The 25,018-nt window shown below is 36.2% G+C and overlaps 3 protein-coding genes across 3 annotated transcripts; 2 read left to right on the forward strand and 1 right to left on the reverse strand.

Moving 5' to 3' along the window:
- The first annotated feature begins 473 nt into the window (after positions 1–473).
- MONOS_4800 (putative M-phase inducer phosphatase 1) lies at positions 474–5,396 on the forward strand. The gene is made up of 6 exons (XM_067874901.1): positions 474–600; positions 735–937; positions 1,173–1,247; positions 1,439–1,568; positions 1,650–1,783; positions 1,967–5,396. The coding sequence occupies exons 1-6, from the start codon at positions 513–515 to the stop codon at positions 4,223–4,225; spliced, it is 2,889 nt and encodes a 962-aa protein (XP_067728229.1). The 5' UTR covers positions 474–512; the 3' UTR covers positions 4,226–5,396.
- A 46-nt stretch (positions 5,397–5,442) lies between these two features.
- MONOS_4802 (uncharacterized protein) lies at positions 5,443–12,205 on the reverse strand. Its single transcript, XM_067874902.1, has 3 exons — positions 11,988–12,205; positions 10,770–11,900; positions 5,443–10,714 (listed from the first exon to the last, which is right to left on the reverse strand). The coding sequence occupies exons 1-3, from the start codon at positions 12,118–12,120 to the stop codon at positions 5,571–5,573; spliced, it is 6,408 nt and encodes a 2,135-aa protein (XP_067728230.1). The 5' UTR covers positions 12,121–12,205; the 3' UTR covers positions 5,443–5,570.
- Positions 12,206–21,932: 9,727 nt separating this feature from the next.
- On the forward strand, positions 21,933–23,030 carry MONOS_18620 (uncharacterized protein). Its single transcript, XM_067871656.1, has one exon. It carries the CDS (start codon positions 22,041–22,043, stop codon positions 22,806–22,808), a length of 768 nt encoding a protein of 255 aa, XP_067728231.1. The 5' UTR covers positions 21,933–22,040; the 3' UTR covers positions 22,809–23,030.
- Positions 23,031–25,018: the final 1,988 nt, after the last annotated feature.

Raw genomic sequence — 25,018 nt, forward strand, 5'->3', positions numbered from 1 at the left:
GATTGGCAAGAGCTTTTGCCTCGAATTTGACATGCAACTGAACAAAAACATGCTTAGAGCTTAAAATTATATCTTTCATCAAACATTTGCATCGGCATTCTGCTCCTTGAATTTTTTCTTTAATTGTTGTTTTTCCGCTTGTTCTCGAGCCAAAAACAGGTTTTTCATTGACGCAGCTGAAAACAATATTTGGCGCAACAGACGCGCAAGATTACTCACAATAAGCAGAGATATCCTCAGAGATTTTCACAAAACATCTTTTCATCGGTCGCTGTACCCAGAGTCCAAAGGTTGTTTATTGCAAATCAATCAGCAAAAGCATGTCCGCACAATGCCAACGCGTCCAGGAGTCGTTTGGACGACGGAGAAGCGGCTGGAGTGAGAAGCAGCGATGGATGCAGAGCTTCAAACGAAATTCAAACTATGGAAAAAAGTTTGACTTGATGCTTTTTATTACATTTGTGAAGGGGCAGATCAACTTTGGAAATTTGAACCAGAAAACATAAAATTTAATGAATAAAAATACCAGAGGAAGCGGCGAGGAAAATGACGGGCGCCCATCTGGACCCCAAACACGCGATGAAATCACTGCCCCTAGAGGTTTGAAGGCTGTTTTTTCATTTTTTCACCTTTTTTTTCAACATTTTGCTTCATATCATTCCCAAACACTTCCTAATTGTTTATTATCTTTGTATTTGATGAATACAATTTATTTCCTTGTTTGTTTCGAACAGATGAAAATTCACACAATGTTCACTCACATTTTGATTCAACATCTGATCTTCATGAAATTAGAGAGGGTGTGATCAGGGCAGAAAATGAAAGATTGCTGATATTTGAGCCAGAGGAGGAAGAACCGAGCGTGAAGATTGCAAGCTATGAGCCGCCGATTCCAGCGGTTGAAGATCTCGGAAATTGGTACATCGCCCCTGAGACTGTATGCGAGTTCTTTGAATATTCGAAAGATATTGATGATGAATTTTTGAAAAATATTTTTTTCTTCAAATGTTTGCACGCTGCATGCAAACTTAAATTTGGAACGCCCCATAACATCGAAACATTTATTTCTGCTTTGCTTGTCGTGCTTTTTCAACTTTTTGAAAAATGATTTTTTCTGCTTTTTGGATGAATTCTGCGTTGAAAATCGTTAACATTTATGCTGACATTGGCAGATGGCCGATTTGTACTTGGGAAAGTACCCAGGATTCAGCTTTGTTGTTGTGGACTGCAGATATCCGTATGAATATGTATGTTTTCCAATCACATCGCTTCGCACTTATTTTTCTGTTGAGCCGAGATGATTTTTTTTATTTCTTTTTATGAAGTGTGTGGAGTGGGTTGATGTTTATGCTGTTCATTTTTTATTTCGTCAATTTTTTTTTTCATTTTCTCAATCTCTGTGTCGCATATGTGCATCATTGTGTTTCCACAAATGCAGAAAAGAGGTCATCTGATAAATGCTGTGAACATATTCACGGCATTCCAGCTGGCGCAATTCTTTTTCCTGAATCCAATAGATAGCCCGAATGTCATTTATGTGTTTCATTGTGAGTTTTCGACTGCCAGAGGTATTTGCAAGCTTATTTGGTTGTCTTCTGAAGCATTTGATGATCATGCTTTGCTTTCTTTATCACCCGTCCCGATCACAGCTCCTCTGATGGCGCAATGTCTGCGATACCTCGACCGCTGTGTGAGAGGAGAATATCCCAAAGTGTATTATCCGCATGTTTTTGTGCTCAAAGGAGGGTTCAGCAGAATGTTCGAAACATACAGCAACTCTGAAGTGTGTTCATTTGTCTTCTTGTTTTCTTTCCTTATTTTCAAATTCATTTTCTTGTATATTTCTATCTTTTTTTTTCTTTTTTGTTGTTGTTGTTGTTACAACTGTTCTTTTACTGTTGGAATATTCTACTGCTGTGTTGTGTGTATTGTGTGTGTGTTGTTCAATCGGTCTGATATCTTACAGAGATTCTTTTCGACCGGAGCTGAATACATCAAAATGGACGAGGAGAAATACATTCTCCAGTGCCTGCGATACGGGGTGGAAAAGAAAAAGGGGAATGATTGGGTAAATGAACTGAAGCATCTGAAAAGAGAAGAGCTGCTCCGTTCGCTGCCAACAGACTTTGGCTGCGAAGACTTTCTGAAACTGGAAATGGTGCTGACCAACCCAGCCATCGCTGAGATGCGCTCGATGCCGCCGACGGATGTGCTGATAGCTGGCATGGACAACGCCAGGCGGAGCAGAAGAGAGAAAGAAGGAAGAGACAGAAAGGGATTCCCCACTGAAGAGATAAAAGAAGAAAAAGAAGAAAAAGAGAAGGAATGCAAAAGAGAGGCAGATTCAGAAGCCAATCGGGATTCGCCTGTCCAAATCACATCCAACTCACCGCAGAGTGTCGCAGAAACACCAAAAGGGCAAATTCGCCCGCTGCCAGTGATATTTGAGATGGCTGCAGCTAACAAAGAGACAGCAGGGAAGACGAATGGCAAAGCAAAAGAAGAGAAGACGATGCACAACGGCAGTTCTCATCCATATTGCTTCTCATCTTCGCCTTCAGCCTCTTCTTCTTCATCGCCATTTTATACTTCTTCTTCTTCTTCTTCTTCTTTCTCTTCTTCTTCTTCCTCTTCGTTCAGTTTTGTCCCATTCGAATTGTCTGCCCAGCTCTCCTCGTCGTTTGCTGTCTACACGCCCCACACAGCCACCACACGCATTCTAACAATCGACGGCAAAGACGGCGAAAGGGCTGAAGACGAAGCAGACGAAAGTGCTGCGACGCTTGCTGCTCGTTTGGCATCTGGCAGAATGTGCTTTGTGGAGTCGCCTTCAATCTCATTTTCATCTTCTTTGATGAGGGCCTATTCTTCCTCTTCTGCTTCTTCTGCCTCTTCTTCCTCTTCCTTCCTTTTTCGTCCATCTGCTCTGACTGTGCCAGAAGTGCTGCTCATGCAACGCCTTGTGGAAGAAGAAAATTGCAGCCCCAAAGGCAAAAACAAGAAAAGCAACAGAAAGGATGAATCTGATTGTGAAGTGGAAGAAGAGGAAGAGGAGGAGGAAGAAGAAGAGAAAGAGAAAGAGAAAGACGAAGGAGTTGCAGATGTTGACAGCGACTCGTCAGACATTCTGTCGCTTCCGCACTTTCCAGGAAGCAACAGCCTGCCATTCGACTGCAACTTGCCATCGGCAAACTTAGAAAACGACGACGACGCTTTTCTGATGAACATTTCGAGACATCCGCCTTCTGAGCAGCAGAAACAGCCTTCACTTTCTTCTCTGCCTGAAACACAAACAGAAACACAGCCATCTGACAACGAATCCATTCCAATTCTTCCTTCTTCTTCTTCTTCCTCCTCCTCATCTTCTCTCTCTTCTTCTCCTTCATCTGCAGCCTCATCCAGCACTCCTTCTGCTGAGTGTTCTCCTTCGCTGCTGCTGACACCCTCGCACTTCTTCCACTTCTCGCCTGTGACGTCGCCCGATGTGAATCCCCCGCTGCCTGACGAGCTGTCCCCGCAGACGCTTTCAGACTGCCTGGACATCGCATCAGCAGCGGCACAGCCAGCGCTATTCTGCGCCTCGCCTTCTGCCTGGACAGCACTCCCCACACGCTGCCTGCCTCCAAACAGCAGCCCCGCCGATGTGTCTGCATATCCCCCTTCTTTTGCACCTGCTTTTGAGTCTGCTTTTGCAGCAGAGCCTGCGCCTGCCTCTTCGCTTGGGCTGGCGGGGCTTCTGAGGGCAGCAGCAGAAATGGGCAGATGGCAGGGCAGCTGGGCAGCAGAGAAAGAGAACAGCTCGAAAGACGGGAGGGAAGAAGGAGAGAATCCAGTCAGCCCAGAACAGAGTGAAGAAGTGCTTGGAAACAGAAGCCAAAGCCAAAGCCAAAGTCAAAGTCAAAGCCAAAGTCAAAGGAGAGGGGCAGTCAGCGGAAGAGCGGGCATTGCATTCCGCCTGTTGGACTCGCCTGTGCAGCCGAACGTGTCTGTTCCGACACAAACACCGAACTGTTCAGGCAGACGCAACTTGTGTGCAGCACATTCAGCATACACAGCCACATACACAGCTGTTGAATTGCACATGGCATCTGAATCGAGAATGCCATCAGCTGCGCCGAGGGAGTCTTTCTTGTCTTCTTCTTCTCTTTTTGCTCCCAACAGCTCCTCTGTCTTTGAATCTGATGGGTTTCTGAGAGCGCCATTTCTGAGGAATGACTCAGTGTAGATTGAGCGGCAGAAGAGGAGGCCAAGCGAAGAGAATTGCTGATGGAAGCAATGAAGATGAAGATGGCGTTGCGCATCACTCATTTGGAACTTCGGTGTTAGTGTTTTGAGATGCTTATGTGCGGGTGTGTGGTGGAACAGGACAAAATGATGATGAAACTTGAAGGACGGAAGAAGACGAAAGCGCGGGTCATTTGATCAAGAACAAGACGGCTGTTTTATGAAGCTTTGTTTTATATCTCTGATTGGCAGACAAAAGAACGGTTATTTTTATTTTGTTTGTAATTGTTATAATTCATCTTCCTCAATTGGTTGCTTGCTGTTTCGTTTCACTTCTTCACTCGTGTTTTCATATCTGTGAGTATTTTTGTGGGAACCGTTCATTGCGTTCACATTCATGCACATTTCTTCTTCTTCTTCTTCTTCTTCTTCTTCTTCTTCTTCTTCTTCTTCTTCTTCTTCTTCTTCTTCTTCTTCTTCTTCTTCTTCTTCTTCTTCTTCTTCTTCTTCTTCTTCTTCTTATAATATTTCTTCCATTTTTGATTTGATGAGCTTATTGCGTCAGAAACAACGCTAAGGATTTTTTGTATTTTTGTTGGGCTTGTATTTCCATTTGCGCCCTGTTGCGTGTCTTGTCGGTTGTTCTTGTCTGCCTGTCCTGCCGTTGAAAGTCCTCTTTCTCGCTGTTTGCGCCTTCTTCCTTCCTCTTCGTGCTGTATTTATTCATTCCATGCATTCAGTTGCATTGGACACTCTTTTCAGTCTCTTTCTTCAAATTTCTCTTTCTCTTTTCTCTTTTTCCTTCTCTTTCTCTGTTGCTTTCTTCCTTTTCTCAGCAACGTTCTTCTCTTTCTCGTCGGACTCTTATCACCTCACCTGATGCGTTTGCCCTTGTTTGTATTATGCTTACACAATGATTTATTTGCGTATTTATGAAGTCTTTTATAAATAGTATTTTTATTTTGTGCCTTTTTTCTCTTTCTCATTCTCTCATTCTCATTCTCTCTTTCCCAGCTATGTCACATTCATGTATTCTTTTTGCTTTGCTTTGAAATGTTTATTTGAGATTAAAGTGCCTATTTCACATGCCTTTTATTTTGAAAGTCTTCTTCATTTTGCGAATATTTTTAAGATAGGCATCGGAATGTTACAACACTATTTGGATTAATTGCGAATTCTCTCTTTTTTTTCTTTGTTTAATTTTTTTATTGTTGCTACCACAAGATGGCTTGCAAATTTAAAAAAAAAATGTAATTTTGTGGTAACAACAAAAGACTAAAATAATAGTAATAAAAAGGTTTTGATGTTTTTCCAAATTCAATGCAAATGTTGGTGCATCAACGCTTTCATTCTGCGCGGAACATGAAATCCGAGGAAAAGGCTGAAACTGGTTGGTAGAAAGGTGACTTTAGAGAAGAACTTTCCGGTCTGTTGTGCTCGATAATAGGCGCGTTTTCATTGTGTGACGTGTCTATTAATGGATTTCGTGCTTTGAGATGCTTCCCACCATCATTGACAATTTTGGATGCACTTTTCTGAGTTGCAGATGAAAATGCTGAAATGATTTTTGTTGATATTGGTGTGGCAACTACCAAAGGCAAAGGCGAATAAGGAGAGTTGTGCAAATGTGCAGCTCTGGGAGAAGGTCGAAGAATACGCGGAGGAGGAGTTCCGACCAGCGAAGGCACAACCTCCGGCTGTTTGCTTTCTTCTCTGGATTCTGCTGCAGAAATTGAAAGATGTGGCGAATGATGTTGAGACAGATGTGATTGCGATGTGGGAGATGAAGATGACAATGAAGATGAACTTGATTGTTGTGGAGAATCATTTTTTTCTTTGCTTTGCTCTTCATCAGCATGAACTTCGGAATTGATTTTTTCGATTTTTTCTTTCTCTTCCTTTCTCTCGTTTTGCTCAGTCCTTTCTCTTTTCTGCTCTGCTCTCTCATCATCAGGTGTGTTCTTTTTCTTTTTCTCTCTCTTCTTTTTTCTTTCTTTTTTACGCTCTTCATCCTTTCTGTCATTACCATCTTCTTCTTCTTCAAAGCGCTCTTCCCTCTTTTCATGTACTTTCTTGGTTCTTCTCATCAGCTTGTCAAACACACTTTCATTCATCTTTTGTTTGTGACTCCTTTTTCTTTTGCTCTCTTTTGCCCTCTTCCTCTGTTTTCTCTTTCTCCACTCTTTCACCTCCTTTCCCTCAAATGCATCCCAGCCGTTGTCTTCCTCCTCCTCCAGCAGATTCACAGCATTCTTTTCAAAAGCAAACGAGCGCGGAAATGAAGAATCTTGCAGCAGAACTGCTGACGGCATTGATGGAATCGACGGAGAATATGAGTGTGAAGGGACGGTTGATACAAACACATCTGGCTGCAAAGGATAAAGAAGCGAAATGGATGCTGTGGTCTGTCGCCGCACAGAAGACGCTGCTGAGGCAGACGCGGAAAGAAACGAAGATGGGAAGGGATTCGGTGTCGGTTCACGCGCTGGTGAATCTGGTGAATAAGATGAAGGAAAAAGACTTCTTTTCAGAACACCTGTTGAAAATGAATTCTTTTCTTTCTGGAAAACAATGGAAGAACGGGGTGATGATATTGATTCCGAAGAAGAAGAGATGGAGCCATCTTCATCGTCTTCCACAACTGCAAAAATACTTTTCTTCTTTCCTTTCCCCTTGTTCTTCTGCTCCTTTTCTTTCAAACTCTTTTCTTTTGTTGATCTCCTCCTCTTTTCCTTCTCTTTCATTCTTGTGGGGTCTTTTTCCTTCTCTCTTTTATCGTCTCCAGTTTCTTTTTCTTCCTTCTCTTTTCTCACTTTCCCATCGTCTTCCTTCTCTTTGTTTTCTTTTGTCAAACCGCTATCATCAAAATAATCCATAACTTCATTCTGCTCTACAAGCAAGCCTTCATCTTTCCTTTCCCCTTCCTTTTTCTCTCCATTAGCGTCATCTAGCAACAAAGGAGATGAAGGAAAATTGCCCGAAGTCTGCACTGGTGAAATGGGTGTTATGGATGTTTCAAAGGGAGAAAAACTTGTCAAGTGTGGAGACTTTGGCGGAGGTGTTGAATGGGAAAGAATCAAAGGAGGAGAAGATATCGAAGAAGAGATATCTGAATTATCTTGATTGTTATTTGAATGCCCTGCACGATTCATCTGCTTTTTTGGTGTATTTTGGATGGGAGAAGATTCTGAAGAAAAGGTTGATATTTCAGAAGTTGATGATGAAACCATTTCAGGAAGATTAACTGGACTTTGTGTGTGCGTTTGTATTGAAGGCAGATGAGGTGAAAGAGACGAAGAAGGCGCATCAACAGAAGAATCTTCTGTTTGCACGTGAGCAGATGATTCAAAAGGCTCAGAAGATGGTAATGGAGAATCACTTGAGAATAAACTAGAACGAGAAGGTGCTGGGGAAGGTGAAGAAGATGCAGTGTCAATATCCTTTGCCTTTGAATGTGTCGTTGATGATGATGATTCCAAAGCAGAGTCTGGAGGAAGATGAAGCTGTGAAGCACTTAAATGTGATGAAGATATTGTTGCCTTTTTCACTTCATTTGCGATGTGCTGGTCATGAAGTGGAGATGTTACAGCATCAGATGTTGTGGTCGAAATAGTCGAAGGAAACAACAAATTTCTTGAAAGAGAAGAAGAAGAAGAAAACAACGCAGATGAAGAGGCAGAAGCAGAAACTGAGTTAGAAGAAAAAGAAGCGTGTGGATTTGCTGATAAAGTGTTAAAGAGAAATGAATGGTACATTGGAGATGTTGAGGCAGTTGATAGAAGAGGCAGACGCTGAGAAAGATGTGAATGCTGCGGTGTTGTTGTCTGCATTGAAGAATCTCGATGAATGATCACTTCCTTTCCATTTGTAGTCACAAATCCTTCTTCTGTTCTGTGAGTTCTTAAATGGTTATCTTTTCTATCACTTCTTTCACTGCTCTCAAATCGAAATCTCTTTCTATTTCTTTCATTTGTAATCATTCTTCTCTTTCTTTCTCTTTCTCTTTCTCTTTCTCGCATTCTGTCCAAATAATCAAAGTGCTCTTCATTATCAAATTCGTCTTCGCTTTCTTCACTTCCATCTGTAATTATTTCTCCTTCTTCTACTTCTTGTTCAAAATCATTATTATCAAGTGCTTTTTCAGAGTTCCTTTTCCTTTTCCTTTTTATTTTCTCCCAGTTCGGAAGTTCTTGATATTCTCTTTTCTTCTCTAAACTTCTTTGCAATTGCGTTATTCTTTTTCTTTCCTCCATCAACATCTCAACCAGCTGAAGTGAGGCAGTCTCTAAAAGAAGAAAAGTAGAAGGAGAAGAAGCAGAAGAAGGTGAAGAAGGTGAAAAAACAGATTCCACTCCTTCTTTTGATGAACTTGCTTGAAGTGGAGGCTGTTGATGAAAAGAAGCATCAAAATGTTGGGGAGTTGATGTTTGTTGAGTAGGCTTTGGATTAGAACTTGTTTGAGTATGGTCAGTTGTTGCTTTATCTGCCAATGGACGAGAAGCAGCTGGTGAAGCATAAGGTAAAGATATTCCAACCTCAAAAGATGAATTTGAGATGGAATGATTTGAAGAAGGCGAATCTGAATGCAATGGCAACTGCATCGAAGATGAGGTGGCTCTTTCTTCTTGTTTGAATGAAGTTTGTGGATCCGAAGTCTCTTTCAAGGAATTGCGATGTTTTGATATTGAAGAATTCAAATAGGTTTTGTGTACAGATTTCATTCTGTGGTTTTGTAAATGCCTCTTTGCAGAAGCAATTGAAGAGGATGAAGAAGATGGGAGAGAAGAAGATGACGACGAAGATTCTATTAACTCAATATGATGATGATGTAGCTTCCTCTTCTTTTTTCTTTTTGATTTATCAGTTCGCCTGTCTCTTTTTCTTTTCTTTTCTTTGCTTTTTTTGTTTTTCTTTTCACTTTCCGCTTCTTTGCTTTTTTCTGTAACATCATTTTTCCTTTTTTCTTCATCTTCTTTAAAGTCAGCAGCACTTCTTACTGTTGCTGCGAATGTTCCTTCCTTTTCTTCAGCTTTTCGTCCATTTGTTTCAGTTGATAATGGAACATGAAGTTGTGAAATCCTCGATTCTTGTTGGGTTTCGTTTGATGGAGAAATCGAAGCTATGGGTGGTGTTTTGATAACAGATGAATTACTAGCAGCGGAAGAATGGCTTGGCAAAGTTAAGGAAGAAAAAGATACTCTAAAAGGAGTTGAGGTCTGTTGGATTGTTGCGAATTCCGCTGGTTGTGGCATTGCTTGCTTAGGCAGAATATGAGCAAGAGAAATTGAAGATAAGTCAAAAGATGTTTTCGAAAATTGAGACAAGCTTGGTGGAGGTGGAGGTGGTGGAAGATTTAGACGATTCATTCTGACCGTTGTGTTGCTTGAAGACGGTAAAAGGTTTGACATTGTTGTTTCTATTCTTGTCTGTGGAATCACAGAAGGAAAAAGATTTGAAGAGGGTGAAGGAGTTTTGCTAGCAGTAGGAGATGATCCGAAGCTTGGAAATGATGCTGATGTTAAAGTAGAAGATAATCCTTTTCCTTCCTTCTCACCAGATTTACTGTTGTTGCTGCCACTTTCGTTGTTTTCAGTATCAGGAATTGGATCTCTTTCTTTTTCAACATTTTGAACTTGCAATCGTTTGTCACTTTCTTCATTTCTTGCATTCATATGTTCTTTAACTCCATTTTCACTATCATCATCTTCTTCTTTCTTGGCTTGTTCTTTTAAATCATGTTTATCTCTTTCTTCTTTCCTTTCATCTTTTGCTCCTTCGCTTTCTTCGATTCTCTTATTGTCTGATTCCTTTTGTGCATCATTCTTCTTTACTCCGTCAGTATTTTTTTCACTTCCTTCTTTGTCCTCTTTCTTTTTTGTTTCACCAGAAATCTGTTGAGTCTGATCATTTTGACTTTCAAAACCTTTCCTCAAATCCAAACCAGATGCAACTTTTGTTTGCTGAACATGTGACAATGTCGGAGAAGCTGCCAAGGAAGGTAAAAAAGGACGGGCTAATGAAATAGATGGAAGAAGAGAAAATTCAGCAAGATCATCGGTATCTCCTGCTTCGTTATCAAAATGAGTATCTATTGATTGCATGAATGGAATAGACAAAGGACTGGTTATTTCCTTTTCTTTTTCTTTTTCATTGCTATTCTCCAGCGTTATTTGTTCGAAGTTGTTTGATTCTGTGTATTTTTTGCCTTCATCTCTGCTATTTTCATTCTTAGAACAATTTTTCTCGTTTTCTCTGTTAATTTTTTCCTTTTCAGTATCTTCTTTATTCGCTTTGTTTTTCTTTATTAATTCGTTCTCTCTCACCTGTAAAACTGTTGGTTCGTTTGTTGTTCTCGTTTTTGCACTATGATCTTGGTGCGGATCAGAAGTAGAAATTACCAACTGAACATCCGAAGATAAAGTACCAAAGGAATTGACTTTTACTGGAGTCAACCTTGAAGAGGCTTGCTTTGGTAAAGGAAATATTGAAACTACAAAAAGAAGTAATGAAATTTGATGAAAATGAAATTAATAAATAAGGCGAACCATCTTGTTGTTCATATGCTACAGTCTGCTCAATCTGTTGAATTACTGAATTTTTCTTTTCCATGATAAGGTTTTCCATCTTCTTTTCTCTCTCGTTTTTTGTGACGGATTCGGCGATCTTTCTATTTGTCTCTTCTGCTCCACAACTTTCAGTTTTTTCATTTCCTTCTTTTTCAATTGAATCGCTTTCTCTGTATTTTCTTTGAGGCTTTTCTGTATCGTTGTGTCTTTTCTCGTTTTCATTCTCTTTTTCATTGTTTTCAATATTATCTCCACAATTATCTCTTTCTGTTCCACTTCTTTTTTTTCTTTTTGAAGAATTTTTTTTTTCTTCAACAATTTTTTGACCTTTGCCCTTTAGGATATCTTGTTCATTCTTTTTCTTTCTTTTGCTTCTCTCTTTTTTCTCATCAGAAAATTCGTTTTCTCTTTGTTTCTTTGTTTCGTTACTGGTCTTTTCTTTCGTTTGTATAACTTTTTCTTTGTTCTCCATTTCCTTTTCTTTTTCATCCTCAAAATTATTTTCCACTGTTTCATTTCCAGTCAAATCTTTATTCAGCTTCTTTGAATTTGATTCTTGATTTCTATCAATGTCTAAATCGCCCGTGTGAGGAGGAGAAAAAAGTGATACTCTGAAGCCACTTGAAGGAAGAGGTGATGCAGATGATAATGAGGAATTCGTTGAGTCTACTGATGTTTTCAACGGAGATGATTCGACAAGTAACGGGCTGAACCTTCGAGGCCATGACACTTGAGTTGCAAGCTCTTTGCGTGGAAAAGCCAATTTTTGTGCAAATGTTGTTCTGGGAAATGAAAACTTCACCCGTTTTTGTTCCTTTGATTTTAATGTCTCATCTTGTTCAACAGCGCAGGTATTCTCGTTAACAGCACTATCCAGATGTGACTGTCGCGTCTTCAATATTGAATGAAAGTGCGGTGGGGAGTTAAATGTTGGAGTTAGATCGTTGAGTCGTTTTCTCACTTCTTCGTATGATTCCTCAGGACTCAGTAAACGTTCTTCAAAAATGCTGGTCCCTGCTCCAGAACGCAGATCCAAAACCTGACGCGATAATTGTGCGTTTCTGATTGCAAGTTTTTCGTTTGATTTCTCAATTGCGATTGAATCCTTTTCTTATGAAGTTGTGATAACAAACAAATTCAAATTTCAGCACGAGATGAATAATATATTTAAATAAAAAAACCAGTAATTAAGCAGACGCTGCGTCAACTGTTTCTTTAATTGCTCGACTTTTGCATTCTGTTTTTGAAGTGCTTTTGTCAATCGAGAAATTAATTCTGTCTGTTCCTCAACTCCAATTTCATTGCGACTCCCGCTTCTTCTCGAAGTCATTTTCAAATCTTTCTTTTGAAATCAAAAGCAAGCAAATTTCTTTTAAAATCATTTTGCCAGCAAATATATTTCGTTTTTAAAAAAATGAAGGGTAAAGGATCAAGAATGTGAAAAGAAAAATGAATTTTATTTTTATTCAAGCAATCTTTTTTATTTGGAACGCAAGTTCTCATTGTTCTACTATTTTGTATAATAAATTACAGCGTAATCCTGAATGCTTGAATAACGTCTGGATGAAGAATGAACATTCACCAAGCCATTTTTTGTCAAGCGCCTTCAATTGTGAATATCACTTTGGCAATCAAAATAACGTACCACAAAAATATAATTCTCTTGCAGAAAGAGAAAGTTTTAACAACATATTTCCTTTTGTCTCTTCGAAATTCACAATTCTCAATTCTTCACTTCAGCTTTATTCTTTAAACCTTCATCTTTTACAACAGATGGTGATGATAACTCATAAGCATCATTCATCCCTTTTTATGAGTTGTTGCTCTTTGCTTTTTCAGTTTTTGTTCAACAGTTCAATTCTTTCCATGGAAAATGGATATACGGATATGAGAAACGTTACGTTTCTATCAGAGTCGAAATCACCTACTGCTCCTTCATTACTTACTCGTTCTTTTTCATTTGCTCATTCTTTTCCTTCTGGAACATTTCATTTTTCGTTTTCAACTTTATCTTCAAGCCATATTTCCCAAGCGCCATTTCTCGCTTCACCTTTCATTTCAAATATTGTGCTATCATCGTGCATCTTCAAGAATATAACCACTTCAAAGCATTTAACTTCAATTTTATCTTCTTGCATTCCTTGTGAGTGGACAATAAGAGGAAATGTATTCTCATCTGTTCAGGATGTGTTTTATGGAGGAATTATCTCGTCCATTGATGATCCCATGGTTACTTATTTTCATTCAATAAACAACACTTATTTTCGTCACAGAGCTCAAAAAATGCAGAATTATACAAGCCAGCAAATCTTTGTGGAAAATCAAAACGATGTATCCTTTACTGAAGATTGCTTCAAAGACTGTTCGACGATGAACGATGTTTGCTCAGACTACAGTAGTTTTTACACGTGTGGAGGATCCATTTTTGCGCGAGATATATCGAAAACTAACGTTGCAATCTGTGAATGTGCTTTTGAGAATTGCAAAAGCGGGTGTTCTGGCGGATGTATCTATGCGTCAGGCGTCTGTGGATTGCAAATCAATAAAAGTAACGTTACTTCATGTATAGGAAAGAGTGGTAATGGTGGTGGAATTTATATTTCATGTGTTAAGAGTGTTCTCTTATCTTTTTCACAAATTAATAATTGTTCAAGTGGAAATGAAGGTGGAGGGATTTTTTTCACTTTTGATTCAACTTTATCGCTAACGTTATCTCCGCAGCGTTTCTCTTCTTTCTCCACTTCCTCAGACACGAAGTGTCCAAAGATTAGCGAGTGTTCTTTATCTCACTGTGAATCTTTGTCAAAGGGAGGGGGTCTTTCTGTTCAAAGCTCAACTGCAAGGTATCTCATTTCATCAACCTTTTTTTTCTACTGTTCTTCTAAAGACAGCACAGGGGGGGGAGCAAGTATTGAAATTCCACTCGTCATTCCAGCTGTTGGATACTATATGTGTTTTTGCTCGTTTCATCATAACGAAGCAAATACGGGGAAAGGACAGGATTTGTACGAATCTGATTTATACAAAAACTCCCCTAACAATGCTGGCTTAAGTTGGTGTTTCAGCACAGATAATTCACCACAACGTGTGCTTTGGAATGGAGGGGGAGAGCTGAAAGAAATGGGACATTTATTTGTATTAGGCATTTCAACAAGAATTGTCAGTGATGAAAGTGGCAAAGACGGTTTATTATGCGGCTCTTTAATTAAAGGAATCCAACCGTGTAAAACGATTAAGTTCGCTTTTCATTCAGCTTTAGATTGGTCCACAAAGCGCATTTATATTGAAAGTGGCGTGTATAAAGAAGAGGAATCTCTTCATTTCACAGAGCCTATATCACTAAACGGAAGTATTCTCGCTTCTCGCAAATGTTGTATTTCGACGGAAAATAGAGAAAATGTGCAACCTCTTTTTGTAGTTGAGTCTGGTAATGTAGCTTTTACTTGCATTGAATTTTCACATGCTCAAAATTCTGCCTCTCTTTTTGTTGTACCGCCAAGCTCGCAAATTCAAAGGCTTTATCTTTTTAACTGTAGCTTTACTCAACCTTCAACTTCTAAACCTCTTGAGTTTCCGATGTTTGATTTCAAATCGACTTTTGTGGTTGCTTATATGTTTTCATGTAATTTTAACTCGATCAGAACCCATGGAAGTCCACTTATTATTTGTAGTCCTGATTATACTTCTTTCGATAATTCTTACGAATCAAAATCCTCATCTTCTAGATTAACAAACCAAGTTAATAGGTGTTTTACACTTTCGCTAGTATCGCTCGACGTATCAAATCTGAGCACAACTGGCAATTCAAGTTCATTTCTTATCGTTAAACCATTTAAATCAAAAAAAATTGTTTCATCAAGTAATTCCACGTTTAAAAATTGTACTGCCGAATCCGAAAACGGGGGAGCGATGTTGTTATTTATTAAAGAGGAAGGGCTGTGGAAGACAGAAAATTGTACATTTCATGAAATTTGTGCTTTATCAACAAGAAATTGGTATTCATTTGGTGGAGGCATCTACTTGGATGTTAGCGGATCAAAGAGCAATTTTAAAATTGTTCATTCTTCGTTCGAATCAAACAATGCATATTGTGGGCGGAACCTGTTTCTTTCATTTGAGAGTTTTATGAAACATAATCTTATTTCTCATTTTGATAAAGAGTTTGATAAAACTTTCGACACATACAACTCGATGATGGGAAGAAATAAAGACGATGAAAACATAGTTTCGCTTTTTAACATTATGCTTTATAAATGTGATGAAATTTATATTAATAGTATCAAAGATTACGGTGCAGATTGGTTTTTATGCGGAAATTTCACTTATCCTTGCAAAACGATTGTCTCAGGAACGCAACATTCATCTTTCGAAGATGAAGTTTATATGAATTTGTGCGGAGTTTTTGACAAAATTTGCTCATTTGATTTGGATGTCTTTCAAATTACGTCTTTTTCTATTTCGTCCAATTCAGAGCACTCTTTTTCAAGTGATTCCTCAAATTCAGGATTCTTCAACAAAGTTGAAAGATCCAAATTAATATTCAAAACGGAATTAATTGCATTTGATACATTTGTTCGTTTTGGAAAGCGATGCGACGTATCAAACGTAGATTTCGATTTCTCTACCTCGGAGGACATCAATCACGTGAGCAAACCATTTCATAACCAAAACGATTATTCTTCTTTAAAAGCAATTTTTGTGTCAAATGAGAAGTCTTCTAATGATCAGGACTGCTATTTCAATCTTGATGGTTCAGAAATAACATTTAAGTCGAAAGCGGAACCTTTTAAATCAGATTTTATCTTCTTAATTCTTTACTCAGGAAAAGTCTCGTTAACAACTGTTACAGTTCAAACTCATCAAGCCTCAAAAAATCATGCGGGCCAAAATTATGCAATCTTTCTTCATCCTTTTATGCTTTGCAATTCTGATGTTTTTGAACTATTTATTGCTGAGGTGGCAGTTTCAGATTTAACTTTTGATTGTGGATCGTTTATTCAAATGAATCCTTTGACAGAGCATTTTAATTCCTCTCAAAAAACACATTTAGAAGAGTCAACTGAAGTTGATCCAACAAATCAATCGTTGCCTTTAGAAAATTATAGCGGACCTTCCAAAAATCAATATAAATATTTTCCTTCAAAGTTCAACTCATTCAACTTTGTAATGATGCATCATTGTAGTTTTCTCAATATTCATTCAACAAGTTCGAGCCCATCGTATTTTCTTGGATATTATATTCAGCATTCGTTCGAATTTAAGAATTCAACATGGAAAAATTGTACTGCCCCAAACTCAATGAAAGGCGGAATATTTTGTGTGAGAAAGCATTTAAATGAAGATAATTCTCGGCAGCTCTCTGCTATTCCAACACATGAAAATGATTTTGAGATCCTCATGAACTGCTCATTCCGAGATTGTGCTTGCAACGCATCAAGTGAAGGCAAAGGAGGAGTAATATTCTATGAAGATTATTCAACAAGTCTTGGAATTAACATATTGGTTGATAATCTTATCAACAATTCTGCAGCTATTGCTCGAGATATGTTCTTTTTTTTCAATAGTATGTGTAAAGTTACCCTTTTTTTAAAAAAAGGGACAGAAAATTTTGATGGGTATAACGAAGATAATTCAATCATTGGAAAGGATTTGTATGAAGAGGAGTTAGTCAATCTATTTGTATTGTGCTATAATCGTAAGGTTCAATTATATGTTAAGAATTACAATTCGAGCGATAAAGGACAAGATTGGTTCAACTGTGGATCAATCAATATTCCTTGCGAAACATTTGATTATTGTCTCAAACATAAAGATCTATCTCAATCTGTAAGTGTAATATTCATTTATGGTAATGTTTTTATGAACAGTGCAGTGAATATTTCCAATTGGAACATAAAATCAGGAGAATTATGTTATCATTCTATGTTGTCAATCAGCGAAAAGATAGCTACTACATTAAATGGAGCTTTATTTGAAAATGATGATTCCTTAACATGTGATTACATATATTTTAAAATTCCACGGAAGTTTTTGTGTGATCCACGAACAATTTTTTCCTCAATTGGATCATTAGTCACGATTTATAGTTGTGTGTTTGATTTTGAGCCTGGAGAAGAAATGAAAAATAAAGCTGGAAGTTTTAGTTTCTCATTATTTCAAGTGACTAAAGGATACCTGAGTTTGAAGAACAGTGTTCTTGGAAGTGATACGAACATCATATTTTCACATTCACTGCTAGAATGTTTGGATCAGCTTACGCTCATAAATATTTCTTCATGCATTTTTTCAAACATCACATTTACAGATGGTTCGTTATTGACGTTTTTTAAAGACGTTTATAACAATGCTGGTAATTGCAAAGCACTTTCTACTGGAAGAGACAATGGAAATAAGTGCATTTTTGTTGTTTGGAAATCAAATTTCTCATTCATTCAGTCTCTTTCAGAATCATCAAGTGTGATCTTCTCTCCTATCCGTAGTTACGTTACTTTAATTATTAAATCTTGTCAATTCGCGAATTGTAGCGCGCCTCAATCAGAAAAAGGAGGCTGTATCAACTTGCATTTTACTGCAACTTCATCTATTAATATTTCTTCAACGAATTTTTCCTCTTGCTCATCGGCTGTTGACCATAAAAACGAGTTATTAGAATCGCATGCTTCCCAGAGAAAATATTTACTTCAGGAATCAGAAAATTCATTTGTTGAGCATAAAGATTTTTCCAATAGCGCATTTTCCATATTTGGGGGTCAGAAAGAATTTCAAAGGAATAAAGAAGTTAAAGGGCATGGAGGAGCAATGTATCTGGACTTTAATGATTCTTCTTCTCAAACTTTTGCCAATGCAAAACGAATGAATATTTACATTTTTGCATTTTATAACGATAACGATGCAAGCATTGGACGTGATATATTTTTTGTGGTGGAAGATTTCAAAACCCAAATTATGGCTGAGCAATTAATTGTTAAATATGATTATAACATTTGGAACTTATCAAACTCAATATATGGCATTGATTTCGATCAAAAAGAAACAGATTTAATTCCGCTTGTTAATTATTATCGCTCAACTGAAATTTACATAAATGAAAATGGGATTGATGCACCGTTGTGTGGAAGTATTGTAAATCCCTGTTTTACACTTTGCACTTTTAAATCACATCTATTTCTATCGGAATTCCAAAAGGTTATGGTGAAAGGATTTGTTCCCATTGGAGAAAGTTTTTATGCTGAATCAATTTCTTTTATGACTTATGGAAAGATTAAGCGGGCTGCAATTGTTTTGGGAGCCGATACAAATCTTAAAGAAAGCAGCGTAATAAAATGCAATAATGTGTTTTTTTCACACTTTCAATTTAGGATTCATCAAGACAAAGCGAATGAATTCGACTGCATTTTTGAAACTTTTGGTACTTGCACATTCTTGAATATCGCTTTTAACGGAACAAAAGAAGTGCTTGTTGATTACTCGTTTATTTCAAGTACTGATGGATCAATCGTTTTTTCTGGCTGTTTCGTTGTGAATTGGTTTTCACAACAGTCGTTCATTAGCATTGAGGGTGCGTCTTTAAGAATAACTGATCTTGTGGCGAAAAATGTCACATTGACAAAAAGTCCTTTCGTTTCTCTTCAAAAAAAAAGCCCATTTACCTATAACTGTGAGCAGCATTCAAGCGGACAACTCATAAATCAAAATATCGACTATAACGTATTTATTGATAATTGCACTTTTCTTATGATGAGTGCAGATAATTCTACCAAATCGGATTGCTGCTTCCCTGTAATTCTATCTGTTGGAAATGAAAAATCTCCATATAATGGTGTATACACAAATGATGATCCATTTTGCACAGTTGTATTTAATCGAACTCTTATTAATTCTTCAACGTCTACTTCAACAAAAACTGGTGGTGCTTCTCTATTCACTTTCACAAATTCACAGGATTCTGTTTCGGTTCTCATGTGCACATTCGAAAAGTGCTGTGCTCCTGATGGATTTGGAGGAGCCATTGGAATTAATATTAGTCATCCTTATGATATTCAGCTTGAATTCAATAATGACTTGTTTTATAATAATTGCGCTCGATGCGGAAAAGATATATTCATTTATTTTGAGGATCTCGACAGACAGGTCAAACAAATAAATGTTCAGCTTCATCTTTCTCCTCCTTATTTTGTAGAGGAAAACTCAATAATGGGAACTGACAGAACGAGAAACGATCCTATTCTTTTAATTCCATTTTTTAAGCATCAAGAATATGATAATGTTGTTGTGAGCAAAGATGGAAATGATGATGAATGCTTAAAAAGGAGTACTCCGTGCTCTACCATTAATGTTGCACTCAATGTTTTAGCAAAAACTGCTCACTCTCATATTCTGGTGAAGTTTGGCGTTGTTACGAAGCAAGCTTTCGTTTCTGATTGCACATTTTCACCAGTTATCCAGCAAATGAATTATCCTCCACATTCACACCTCTCCTCCGAAAATGCAATCCGATTTTTTGGTTGCACAATAAAACCTAATGAAATGAGTAGCTTCACGAAAGAAAAAATAGATGAACTGTCAAGAAATTATCAATCAATGTATTCTGACTTAAAAGAAGAACCAGAACCAGAATTTACTCCAATAATTTCCTTTGATCCATCTGAAGAAGCAATGATGCAAAATGAAACTCTATTACTTTTGAACAACACTGTTAAGTTTTTTGGTATAGCATTTCAATCTTTACTCGGAACTATTACTGAAGGAAATATGAAAACATTAATTACTGTGTTGAAAGGCTTTTGCACATTTCATAGTTGCTCAGTTACAATTGAGAATGAAGGCCAGACATTTACACCAACATTTCTTGAAGCCTTAAGTGGAAGTGTTACGTTTAATGGTTTTGAGCTGCGCAATAATGTAGTTTCTTCAAATCAGTTTTTTTTATTTATTGATGGAGAAGTATCTATCAATCACTTGAAAGTGGAGAATATTACTTTTCAGAAGCATTTGTTGCGTGCCTATCCAACAGCCAGTGTAACTCTATTGAACACTCAGCTCAATTCCATTTCGATTATAGATTCATCATTAATCAATCTTGAGCATGGTCCTTACTCAGTTATAGGATATTTTAATGTATTTGATTCAAACATTTCGTCGGTGGTCACATATTCAACAAATTCCGTATTTTTTCGGGATTCTTCTTCTCTTGTACAAATTTCATTTTTAAACTGCTCTTTCGAAAATAATAAGGCGGAAATAAACGAATATGGTGGCTTGATGAGCGTCTCGATTCCTTCCAATGGTGCATTTTTTTTGACAAGTTGTTCGATCAATGGCTCACTTGCAAATTATTCATTCGGAAAAGGGGGAGGAATTTATATCCTTATCGGTGGAGAAGAATTTCAACAAATTTCTGAGGAAAAATATGACGTTGATGATACTTATGCCAATAATGGGGAAAATGGTCTTACCCCATCAATAAAATCTAAAAAAAAAGCTGGTTATTATTTCCTTTATGATGTTGATTTTCAGCGCAACCACGCAAAATATGGATTCGATATATTTATTAATTGTAGCAATTTTGAGAACCAAGTATCATATAGGCAATTTCAAATTAATTTTTTGGCAACTTTGAAAGATACTGAACACTCGGTCGAGGGTTGTCAAAAAGGCAGTGATGAAATCGTTTCATTATATCAGATAATCCACAGATTTTTAGATGGACGAATTTATGTAAATGATGAGGGCACAGATGACAAGGAATGCGGAAATCAAACGAATAAATGTCAGAGTTTAAATGCTGCAGTTACTCATCTTATTCCAGGAATAACAACTGGAGAGATTTCCGTGTGTGGCACTGCTTTATTGACTAATTCTCTTGATATTTCAAACTCTAAGATAATATCATATTATTACCCTCAGGTTGGTATTCTCAATGCGAGAGCATCAACTGAATTTTATAATGATTCTATTCTTGCAACCTTCGATATAATGGAATTTTCGAACATAGCGTTCCATATTTCTGAACCTGAGGCTTTTTATGGAAAAACACTTTTAATGACATATGGGAAAATGTTAAATGTAACCTCTTGTCAATTATCAATCAGTTCCTCTTATTCTTCACCTGTTGGTTTTGCAGTATTTTTTATTGCGAAGGGAAAAGTTTTCATCACAAAATTCAATCTTCAGGAAATTGCATTCAAATCTATTCCATTTATGTTTGGTCAAGCGGATATTGAAATTGATCAACTCAATGTGTCATCAGTTTCAGTTAGTAACTCGAGTCTTTTTAACATTTACAAACTCCCATCTAACTTAAATATTGGATCTATTATTCTTAGCAATAGTTTTCTATCAAATGTTACTTCGCTGGTAGATGCTCCAAGCATACTATCAGCATTTTCATCGGGAACAGATATTATAATGAGAAATGTAACTGTGGTCGATTGTGATCAAATGATCCGGAGCGGATCTATGATTGAAATTTGTTCTGATAATGTTCTTACAATTACAGATTGCAAATTTATTGGATCTTGTTATATCCCTTCTTCGAACATCTTCTTCGGAATTACAAACTTCAATAGAGATCAATTAATCGATTCAACTGAAAATCATTTTCCAATAAAAGGAAAATACAAAAATGATGAAGGCCATCATAAAGCGATGTTGCCAACTGACTTTGTGGAAAAGAACACTGAATCCGAGCCATTTGTTCATCCAATGTGTTTCATTTCTTCGTCTCTTATTTCATCTGTCAATTCAACGTTTGTGTTGAATAACACACTGATCGCCAACTCCTCTTGTGGTGGTATTTCGATTGAAAGTTCGACTCTTTCGATAACAAATTGCTCATTTTCTTCAAATTATGTAGGCGGTTCGGTTTTACCGCAGTTGAGGCAGAATATTCGTTGTGACAATGGTGGAAATGTTATTATAAATAGCTTGGATTCTGGTGATGGAACTTTAAATCCTGTCAAGCAAGATATCGCCTCTTCTTTATCATTGTGGTTTTTTAACAATAATTGTTCAGTGAATGGTGATTGGGCCAATCATCATTCATCAACATATTTTATTCCAACTATTACCAATGCTTCTTGTACAGAATCTTCATTGACGGAAATTCAATCAACTCGCTTTATTCCTTCAGCAGCTACTAGCCAATTGGAAGTTGTTGTGCACGGAACTGACTTTGTTCCGTGTGGATTAAGTGCTGTATTGAGATGCGGAGATGATTTGCCCGAGAAATGGGTAAATGTGACTATTCGTATGGTCAACTCGAGTTCTTTGCTAAGCTTCTCGATTGATTCCTCGATGCTTAAACGTTTGCTGCCAAATTCTCAAAATGAACAATCGTCAAAGTTTAACAAAATTCAAAACATATCGATTGCTCTTATCTATATTTCTTCGTCAATTGTTCAGTCAATGTTACCTAATTCAGCTCTTTCGGCCAATGGTGCTGCTTCTGATATGTCTTCTTTTTATTCCATTACTCCATTTGTTCCATTAATTTCATTTATCAAAACGCCTGTTGCTTGGCGCTTAATAGTCATCATCGTTGCACCATCCGTTTTATTGGTTGCCATTGTTATTTTTGTTGTGATATGCCTCGTTAGGAGGCATAAAAAAAATACAGATTTTGTCCAACAAGTGACATTGGGACCTGATGGACTGTTCAAAGTGTTTGAGGCTCAAAGAAAGGATGTTGATTCCAAGAAAAAATCATCAAAGGAAATTGAGGAAAAAGAAAGTGTTTTTCCGTCTTTTGAGGATCTAACAAGTCAGAAATCGATCTGGTCAACACAAACATCTGAATCAGAAGTTTCAATAAAAAAGCATCTTCGTACAACTAACAAAAAACACAGAAATCTGAGAAAAGAAAGAAGAAATTTTTCAGATGAATCGGATTCTGAGACAGAAATAAATGAAGCTGAAATCAAATGGATCCCAAGCACCGAGGTGATTGAAGACATGAGTGATGCGTGTTGTACTGATTCTGAAACATATCCTTTGTTAAAAAGCAGCCCTTTGCAATAATGATGTAATCATTATTAACTATTTTATATTTTTTGTTCAATTCACTGTTTCATAATTGTGAATTTTTATATATTGCATTTTGTATGTGAAATTTTCTTGTGTACATCAAAGTTTTATTGACAACTTCTTACAACTCTTTTGATGAGTGGTTGTTAATTTTTAATGAGGTTGTTTAAAAGCGTCTTTTATATTTTTTTTATTCATCAAATAATCAATTTATATTTAAGGATATTTTCTTTCTATCAACAAAAATATCATCTATTAAACAAAAAATGAAGTTATTAATAACCTTCAACTTTTTTCACCTTATAAATGCCATCTTTCTGAAACCAGAGAGTTTTTTTAAAACCTGAACTTTTTTAAAATTAGCATTTCTCGAAGGGTTTCAAAAATTAAATAATAATAATTCACACATTCGTTCATCAGTTCAGAACACATCAAACCACATAGAAATTTTTATTTGTTGTGCAGTATTAATGAAGAAATAAATAATTTTTATTTTTAAAAATTAGACTTTCGATGAATTTTTTAATTTTAAAAAATTCGATTCAGTTCATCTTTAACACGTATGACTTATTTTTTTTCTTGTCAAAAACTGTTCTCGTTATTTTTCATTTTCAGCAATTTGTTCTTTCAGTTGAAATGGAAAACTATCATTTTTGAAAAACTATTGTTAACTAGATAACTCAAAAATACTTATTTTCTAAACTCATGAGCATCTAAGTGAATTTAACACATGCAATAATAAGTTATATGCACAAAAGATGAACTGAATCGTTTTTTTAAATTAAAAAATTCATCGAAAGTCTAATTTTTAAAAATAAAAATTATTTATTTCTTCATTAATACTGCACAACAAATAAAAATTTCTATGTGGTTTGATGTGTTCTAAACTGATGAACGAATGTGTGAATTATTATTATTTAATTTTTGAAACCCTTCGAGAAATGCTAATTTTAAAAAAGTTCAGGTTTAGAAAAAAATTCCCCAACTTCAGAAAGACGGTTTTTTTTTTTTTTTTTTTTTTTTTTTTTTTGAAAAAGTTATTTTTACCAAACAATTATTAGAATTTATGAAAAGTTCCTTTTGTTTTATTTTCACATTTAACAAAAATTTCATATGGGTGATTCTTTATGAAAAGTCGCACATGTTTAATTTTCAAATAAATCAAAAATTTTTATTTCACTCAAATTTTTGTTGACATACACAAAACTTCACTTAAATGGAACTGATTACTTTATAATGCTATTTTAAACATTCTTGAGAAGATTTGTGAGTGGAAACAGAAATTTGAGTGAAATATTAAATTTGAGATTTAGATGAAAAATTAACATTTGTGACTTTTCAAAAAGAATCACCCATATGTGAAATTCTTTTTGAAAAGTCGCAAATGTTCAATTTTCATAAAAATCGAAATTATCATATTTTGCTCAAATTTCTGTTTCCACTAACGAATCTATTTTGAAATGTGTGATATAGCATTATCCAGAAATAGATTCCATATAAATGAAGTTTTGTGTTTGTTAACATAAATTTGAGCAAAATATGAATATTTTGATATATTTGAAAATTTAACATTTGTGACTTTTCAAAAAGAATCACCCATATGTGTGTTTCTTTTTAAAATCATTTTATTGTTCGTGTTAAGATCAAAAATTTTATCTTGATGGGATTTTGAAAAATTGAACAAAACTGTTTATACACGTTGTTTATGATGTTGTTATTGCAGAAACAAATTTTTAACAAAAATCCCATTTAGTTTCAATTTTTGATCAAAACTCCAACGAAAGTGTGATTTCAAAAAGGATTAGTAATATGGACCACACTATAAGTGGGAACAGAAAATATGTTGGATATATTCAATCTTAATTTTCACCTGAAAATTGGGAGAAAATTTTTGTAAAATCACCACAGATCAAAAAAGAGAACCATTATTATTTAGTGAAAAACTGTTTTTTTTTCAGCATCAGCCTTTGAAGGCAAATTTTCGATGAAAAAGAATTGTATTGAAACACATAAGATATTTTTCGTTCTCGTTTATAATCGCGTGAATTAAATTGTATATTATGATCAGAACAAATTCTATTCTTATTGAAACTGAAGTATGCAGGAAGATATGAATTATGAAAAAAATCGTTCATATGGAACTTTTGTAGAACTAAGTGTTTTTCCAAAGAGTTGTAATTGAAGTGTGTTTCATTTGATTCAGA

This window comes from Monocercomonoides exilis (assembly GCF_001643675.1).
Source record: "Monocercomonoides exilis strain PA203 chromosome Unknown scaffold20-1493094, whole genome shotgun sequence".
NCBI classification, from domain to species: Eukaryota; Preaxostyla; order Oxymonadida; family Polymastigidae; genus Monocercomonoides; species Monocercomonoides exilis.

What these genes read in the sequence shown, in the direction of transcription:
- MONOS_4800 (XM_067874901.1), top strand. Translation starts at nt 513, where the DNA reads ATGAATAAAAATACCAGAGGAAGCGGCGAGGAAAATGACGGGCGCCCA. An exon ending in GGTACATCGCCCCTGAGACT is followed by an intron (nt 938 to 1,172) that starts GTATGCGAGTTC and finishes TGACATTGGCAG; the next exon opens with ATGGCCGATTTGTACTTGGG. An exon ending in GCAGATATCCGTATGAATAT is followed by an intron (nt 1,248 to 1,438) that starts GTATGTTTTCCA and finishes CCACAAATGCAG; the next exon opens with AAAAGAGGTCATCTGATAAA.
- MONOS_4802 (XM_067874902.1), bottom strand. Translation starts at nt 12,120, where the DNA reads ATGACTTCGAGAAGAAGCGGGAGTCGCAATGAAATTGGAGTTGAGGAA. An exon ending in AAAGAAACAGTTGACGCAGC is followed by an intron (nt 11,901 to 11,987) that starts GTCTGCTTAATT and finishes CAACTTCATAAG; the next exon opens with AAAAGGATTCAATCGCAATT. An exon ending in AGCATATGAACAACAAGATG is followed by an intron (nt 10,715 to 10,769) that starts GTTCGCCTTATT and finishes TTCTTTTTGTAG; the next exon opens with TTTCAATATTTCCTTTACCA.
- MONOS_18620 (XM_067871656.1), top strand. Translation starts at nt 22,041, where the DNA reads ATGGTCAACTCGAGTTCTTTGCTAAGCTTCTCGATTGATTCCTCGATG.